This window comes from Arachis stenosperma, chromosome 3 (assembly GCF_014773155.1).
Source record: "Arachis stenosperma cultivar V10309 chromosome 3, arast.V10309.gnm1.PFL2, whole genome shotgun sequence".
NCBI classification, from domain to species: domain Eukaryota; kingdom Viridiplantae; phylum Streptophyta; class Magnoliopsida; order Fabales; family Fabaceae; genus Arachis; species Arachis stenosperma.
In genome coordinates, this window is record NC_080379.1 from 37,428,928 (window position 1) to 37,436,738 (window position 7,811).

General features: G+C 37.7%; 1 protein-coding gene across 1 annotated transcript; it reads left to right on the forward strand.

Moving 5' to 3' along the window:
* The first annotated feature begins 947 nt into the window (after positions 1-947).
* Positions 948-7,450, forward strand: LOC130965913 (serine/threonine-protein kinase VPS15-like). The gene is made up of 10 exons (XM_057890670.1): positions 948-1,220; positions 1,308-1,476; positions 1,569-1,729; positions 2,082-2,161; positions 2,796-2,901; positions 3,036-3,212; positions 3,307-6,231; positions 6,523-6,770; positions 6,848-6,947; positions 7,274-7,450. The coding sequence occupies exons 1-10, from the start codon at positions 948-950 to the stop codon at positions 7,448-7,450; spliced, it is 4,416 nt and encodes a 1,471-aa protein (XP_057746653.1).
* The last annotated feature ends 361 nt before the right edge of the window (positions 7,451-7,811 follow it).

Consider the following 7,811-nt stretch of genomic DNA (forward strand, 5'->3'; position numbering starts at 1 on the left):
AACCTCTAATCGCTTCGGTCCGATCTCAAGCTCGCAGAAAGTTGAAAATCAGTCAGAATCGGTCAAAATCGTCCAACCGAATTGTTCAGGTGAAAATTTTAAAATTGATGAAAATATAATTTAAACCCAGATCCTCCTTATTACCACATGCTCCTTTTGTCACGAAATTATGTTATTTTTTATGCTAATTATTAATTATATAGTAAAAATATATAATAATTCTATTAGATATTATTTTAATTTTATACTCACTTATATTTAAATATATTTTTATTATTCATAATTATTAATATAAATGTATATAGTATATAATAATATAATAAATATAAAATAATTAATAAGTTATTAAAATAAAAAGTAGTTATTTTAATATAAAAATAAAATTAAAAAGTTATTATTATAAAAAATACTAAAATTTTATATTATTTAAAAATAATCGAATTATAATTTATTAATTATAATTATTGAGGTTTGATTATTCTTAAATATATTAATGAAGATATATATTTTAAATTTTTTATTATTTTATATTTTATATTTTATATTTTTTATTTATATGAAACCAATTTTATCAATTTAACCAATAACTTATCGATTAAATCAATAAATTAATGAACTAATAATTTGACTAGTTTAATTACTAGTTCGATTTTCTATGCTAATTCTAATTTACAAATAATATTTTTATTTGTAAACATATTTAAATTAGAATGTGTTTATAGAACCAAAAATCAAAATCAAATTTCATGATGACAAAAAGGTATAATATAATATTTGCTTGAGTTGTGTGTGATGTGATGATTGGATTTGGATCCACTCAAACCGAAACTGAAAAAAACGGCTTCGTAGAAATCAGCTGAGAACGAAAGCAAAAGGAGCATGATCCCATGTTTCCAAGAAAACGGGATTTGGAAGTTTGAAGAAGAAATAAAAGAAGGCGTTTGAGAATGGGGAACAAGATCGCTCGGACGACGCAGGTGTCGGCGTCGGAGTACTACCTTCACGAGCTGCCGTCGACGTACAATCTGGTGCTGAAGGAGGTGCTCGGACGGGGCCGTTTCTTCAAGTCGATTCAGTGCAAGCACGACGAGGGCCTCCTCCTCGTTAAGGTCTATTTCAAGCGCGGCCATTCCATCGATCTCTCCCCCTACGAACGCCGTCTCTCTCAGATCAAGCACATTTTCCTCTCCATTCACCATCCTCACCTTTGGCCCTTTCAGGTCCCTTCTCTTTTCCATAACTCTCTAACTAGTTACTATTTCTGCCTCAGCGTTTCCTTAACTACACTCTACACTCTCGTCTTTCAGTTTTGGCAAGAAACCGATAAAGCAGCGTACCTTCTCAGGCAGTATTTTTTCCATAATTTGCATGATCGACTAAGCACTCGACCTTTTCTCAGTTTCATCGAGAAGAAATGGCTCGCTTTCCAGTTGCTTTTAGCTGTGAAACAGAGCCACCATGAGGGGGTGTGTCATGGTAAGTCTTTGCATTAAGCAATCCCAGCTCCAAAACACACATGAAAGTAGGTGATGTTAAGTGATGATGATGCATTGATTTGCATATTGTAGGTGATATTAAGTGTGAGAATGTGTTGATTACATCTTCGAATTGGCTTTACCTTGCTGACTTCGCATCTTTCAAGCCCACCTACATCCCATATGATGATCCATCAGATTTCTCTTTCTTCTTTGACACTGGTGGAAGAAGGCTCTGTTATCTGGCACCTGAGGTTGGCTCTTTTTTCTTTCTATTTCTTGTTCCTACAATTCACATAAATGTCAGATATTACATTGCATGGTTTCAAGATTACTGTAGCACATTGTTGTGCTTTTCTCTTCCTTCTTTTTCTAAAAGATAATAATTTTCGTGTCAGGATGCAACTGGAACTTGTTAGTACGAATTCTCATACTCTGTTTCGTATATTAACAAATTTGAGCTTCATTGTTGTTTCGTTCTTGTGTGTGCGTGTGTGTTTCAAGTGAATACTGCAATTAGTGAGGCACAATTTCTATTCTTCTATGCTGTTATATATGCCTTTTCTTAATGGTCACTATTTACCTTGTCTATTTTTTTACTGGCAGAGATTTTATGAACATGGAGGGGAAATGCAGATGCCGCAAGATGCCCCTTTAGAGCCATCCATGGATATATTTGCTGTCGGGTTAGTACCTGTTGGAGTCTTAACACTTTAGCTCTTTGAGTATCCCCATTTCAGGCTTCGACTTTTCAAAACACTCTTCTTTGTGTTTCATTTATATGGCAAGTTACTTAAAGCAGTTGTGCTGCCGGGGAAAGGAAAGTTTATTTCCAACTTTCATCTACATTTTTTCCCTCACTTCCTATTATTAAGTGAAAAATAGCATATCAAACTTATTTTTTAAGGGATGCAGCTATTGCACACACACACTGAAAAAGAAGGGCAAGCCCCTAAATTCTGTTGAATTCAGTATTTTGTGACTCTTCGCTACAATACCTTGAAGATCCTAATAGATATATGGGCTTGACTATATTTCCACACACTTGTCTATTGACATTTGGGAAGGTTTTACATAACTAAAAGATTGAGTCAATAATAGTCGAAAAGGAACTCAAGGGGTCTCTGTGAAGTGAAAAAAGAAAAGAAAAAAAAGTTGGGTCCTTGCTAATTTATTTATCATAAAAACGTACGTCAACTCTGGATCTATTTTTGTTGAATCAGTGATAATTGATGTTGCATTGTAGTCATACAGCTGACTTAATCGCTTCCTTTTGTTTTGTATCTTTTCTAAGGTGCACACATCATTTTACTACTTCAGGTGTGTAATTGCAGAACTTTTTCTCGAGGGACAGCCACTGTTTGAACTGTCCCAACTTCTTGCTTATCGTAGAGGGCAATATGATCCTAGTCAACATCTTGAGAAAGTACTCTCCCTATCTACGAGTGTTATGCCTTGTTCTTTATCTTTATTTGTCCTCCCATTAATATAGTTTTGCCCATGCCTGTACTTCTAACTGCTGCTTTTATATGTTTGATAATGTATTTCCAATTAGTGCAGATACCAGATCCTGGAGTCCGTAAGATGATACAACACATGATTCAGTTAGAACCGGAGTTGCGGCTTTCTGCTGAAAGCTATCTAGAGGAATATGCTGCAGTTGTATTCCCAACATATTTTTCACCTTTTTTTCACGATTTTTTCTGCTGCTGGAGTCCTCTCCAACCTGATATGAGGGTATAGGTCTTTAATAAAATATTTTGGATCAGAGTGATTTAATGCTTCTGGTAACTCATACATCACTTTTTTCTGTTGTGATCAATCTGTCTAGATTTTGTTATGCCAAAGTGCTTTCCTGGAGATATTTAAACAAATGATGAACAACAATAAGCATTCATCTGGCCCCCAGCATGTGAAAGGAGATTCACCTAATTCTACATTTCCTGAAAATCTTCAAACTTTGCAATCTTCTGGAGAGCTGCTTCAAGCTATCTCCAATGAATTTCAAGGAACTGATCACCCGTTTCTGAAAAGGATCACTTTGAATGACTTAAGTTCATTGAAGTCAGAAAATGATAATCAATCAGATACATGCGACATGCCCTTTTTACCATTGTCAAACAATATTATGAAATGCGAAGGCATGGTTTTAATAACTTCTTTGCTGTGTTCCTGCCTGCGCAATGTCAAGTTTCCTCACCTGAGGAGGGCAGCTTTACTCTTGCTGAAGGCTTCTGCCTTATACATTGACGATGAAGACCGTTTGCAGCGTGTTATCCCATATGTGATTGTAATGCTTTCAGATTCAGCTGCGGTTGTGCGATGTGCTGCCTTAAAGACTTTGTGCGACATTCTGCCCTTAGTCCAAGACTTCCCTCCAAGCGATGCAAAGATATTTCCTGAGTATATACTTCCAATGCTTTCTATGCTTCCTGATGATCCAGAGGAAAGTGTGAGAATATGTTATTCCAGAAACATAGCTAAGTTGGCAGTAACTGGTTATGGATTCTTGATACGCTCAATAAGGTTAAGAGAGGCAGGCGTCCTTGATGAATTGAACTCACCACGAAAACCATTAATATCCTCTGCTCAGACCCCTGGAAAATTAAAGAGGATAAATACTGATGCGCAACTTGCGCAGCTGAGGAAATCCATAGCGGAAATTGTCCAAGAACTTGTTATGGGTCCAAAGCAAACACCAAATATTAGGCGAGCGCTTCTTCAGGACATTGGTAGACTGGGCTGGTTCTTTGGGAGGAGACAGAGTAACGACTTTCTGTTACCTGTCCTCCCTGCTTTCCTAAATGATCAGGATGAGCAATTAAGGACAGTATTCTATGAAAAGCTGGTTTATGTCTGCTTTCTTGTGGGCCAAACCAGTGTAGAAAAATATCTATTGCCATACATCGAGCAGGCTTTAAGTGACAAAACAGAGGCAGTAATTGTTAAAGCCTTGGATTGCTTGACTATTCTATGCAGAAGTGGGTTCTTCCAGAAGAGGATACTGCTTGAAATGATAGAGCACAGTTTTCCCTTACTAGGTTATCCCAGTGAATGGGTAAAACGATCAGCTGTTTCTTTTATTGCTGCTAGTAGTGAGAGCTTGGGTACAGTAGATTCCTATGTTTTTCTTGCTCCTGTTATACGACCTTTCCTCCATAGACAACCTGTAACACTTGCTTCAGAGCAGGTTCTTTTGTCATGTTTGAAACCTCCTGTCTCAAGACAGGCTTTTTATGAAGTCTTGGAGAACTCTAGGAGTTCAGACATGTTAGATAGACAGAGAAAAATATGGTATGATTCATCATCACAATCTACACTCTGGGAAATAGATTTTCTGAAAAAGGGAACTGAGGGGTTGAACACACTGGACAATTGGGCAGACAAGCAACAAGGTCCTGGGGTTCAACACTCTGTTGGTACTGGCTTCCAACAGCTAGGACTATCAGATTGTGACACAGGTGAGGCAAATTTGAGAGATACAAAGAGCTTTTTACATAGTGCTAGCACTATAGTGGGACATAATGATCTCCGATCTTCGGAGAAGTTACAATTTTCAGGACTTACATCACCATATGGTAGTGGCATAAACAATTTCACATACAAAAGGCCATCAGAAGGGATACCTTTGTACTCTTTCTATGCGGACAGGCAGGGAATGGGAATTCCTCCAGCATCTGATTCTCCAGTGCAAATGAATTCTCCTGGTCGCAGTTCGTCTTCCATGCCTTGGGTTACTCCAGTCAGTAATTCCTTCAATTTGGCTAGTTCAGTTCCAGCACCAAAGTCTGCTTCGGAATCTTTTAGCATTAACAGCGGACCTAAACAGTTCTACCGAGTTGTACATGAGCCAGATGGCAGGGAAAATGAAACATGTGTTAATAGCACATTTCAAGATGCGGGACTGTCTAAAGCTAGTTCAATTTTAATGGAAGATGCAACTGCCCAAACTGATCCGTCAGGATTTTCCTGTCACTCATCCATTCCTGATTCTGGCTGGAGGCCCCGTGGGGTGTTGGTTGCACATCTCCAGGAGCACAGTTCAGCTGTAAATGAAATAGCTATTTCCAATGATCATAGCTTCTTTGTGAGTGCATCTGATGACTCTACAGTCAAAATCTGGGATTCAAGAAAACTGGAAAAGGACATTGCTTTTAGGTCAAAGCTAACTTATCAGCTGGGGGGAAGCCGAGCATTATGTGCAGCAATGCTTTGGGGATCTACGCAAGTAATTGTTGGAGCATCTGATGGACTGATTCATATGTTCTCTATTGATCATATATCTAGAGGTTTGGGAAATGTCGTTGAGAAGTATTCTGGCATTGCTGATATCACTAAAAAGGATATCAAGGAAGCTGCCATACTCAGCCTTTTGAAGAGCCCAGTGGATAATCATACAGTCATGTATAGCACCCAGAACGGTGGTATTCATATGTGGGATACTAGATCAGATTCCAATGTATGGACTCTAAAAGCTATTCCAGAGGAGGGCTATGTTTCTTCTGTAGCCTCAGGGCCTTGTGGTAATTGGGTTGTATCAGGGTCATCAAGGGGTGTTCTTACACTTTGGGATCTGAGGTTTCTTATACCTGTGAACTCCTGGCAGTATTCTCCTGCTTGCCCTATAGAAAAAATTTGTCTCTTTCTTCCTCCTCCAAATGGCCCTCCTCCTCCCACTTCTAGGCCTCTTGTTTATGTTGCTGCTGGTTGCAATGAAGTTTCTCTTTGGAATGCGGAGAATGGCACTTGTCACCAGGTAGGTATAAGTGCTCAGTTCTTTTACGGTTGGAGATAATGAGAGCAATATGACTAGAACAATCTCAACCCCGATAAATACGCTATCAAAGTTTAAATACCTCTTTGGCAGGAGAAGATTGTGCGCGTGAACAAAGTTTAAATTCGGCTGGTTTCATACCCATTTTGATACGAACCTTTGCCATCCTTGCTTATAGGCTATGGCTATCTTAAAATCATATGAAATTGCGATAATATTAATAATTATTATATTCTTATTTCCGTCTTCTACAGTTAACACTTCTTTCTCCAGGTATTGAAGTTGGCCAATTATGACAATGATGCAGAAATGTCTGATCGGCCTTGGGCACTGGCCAGACATTCAAGTAAACTAAGTTCTAAATCAAATCATAGAAGAAATATCAATCCCAAGTACAATGTTGATGAACTAAATGAACCTCCTCCTCGTCTTCCTGGTATCCGTTCACTACTTCCTTTGCCAGGGGGTGATTTATTGACTGGGAGCACCGATTTGAAGATACGCCGATGGGATCATTGCAGGTTTTGTGTTGAAATTCACTCTTGTTCGCTCTTTTTGCAGCAATATTCTGATTAAGTATCTGTTTATTTTATTGCAGTCCGAAAAGAAGTTATTGTATTTGTGGCCCAAACTTAAAAGGAGTAGGAAATGATGATTTTTATGAAACAAAATCTAGTTTTGGAGTGCAAGTTGTACAGGTAAATTTTTCCATCCTTTTTGCTATTTTTTTTCCCTTTTATTGTTGGTATTAATTGCCATGGGTGGGCTACATGATTCATTGGCAAACGAATCAAGAAATTGGACGCATCCAACTCTAGAATACATTTTGCATGGCTGCATTTCTTTTTGTCTTGTCCAATGTATGATAGGACTGCAAATTAAACCACTGGTTGCTGGAAATCTTGATCTTTTATGTTCAATTATGCTTTGTGAACTTTGTTGGATATTGCTTGCTTCACTTTAAACCATCCAGCTTTTTTGGAATACTGCTAACTTGTATTTCACTTTTTATTCTCGTTAACAGGAGACAAAAAAACGCCCACTTACAATAAAGCTAACCGCAAAGGTAGTTCTTGCTGCTGCTGCCACTGATCCTGCGGGTTGCCATCGTGATTCTATCCTTTCTCTGGCTTCTGTAAAGTTAAACCAGAGACTCTTGCTATCAAGTGCTAGAGATGGGGCTATCAAGGTTTGGAAGTAAATTGGTAAAAAGTTCTTAATTTTATGTACATAAGTAGTGTAGATTCCTAGTACAGTAAGTTGTACATCACAAAATATAGGAACTTTGTTGTTTCCAATTTTTTCAAGAGCATAAATTAATAGTTGTAAGAAACTTAACTAAATTTGTAATTATTATATTAGAGAAAAAATCTTACAAATAGATGTGATCCAGGATCCAGCGGTAGTTTTCTGAACTTAAGTTTTCTGGCTACAGTGACGTAAGTTTCTTTCGTCAAAGTGCTGCGACTCAAACATATGAAATTAGAAAAATCAAGTACTGCAAGGTGCAAAAAGCAAGCAAGCAAACATGCGGCTGATTTTTTTTTTTTATATGGAAATGG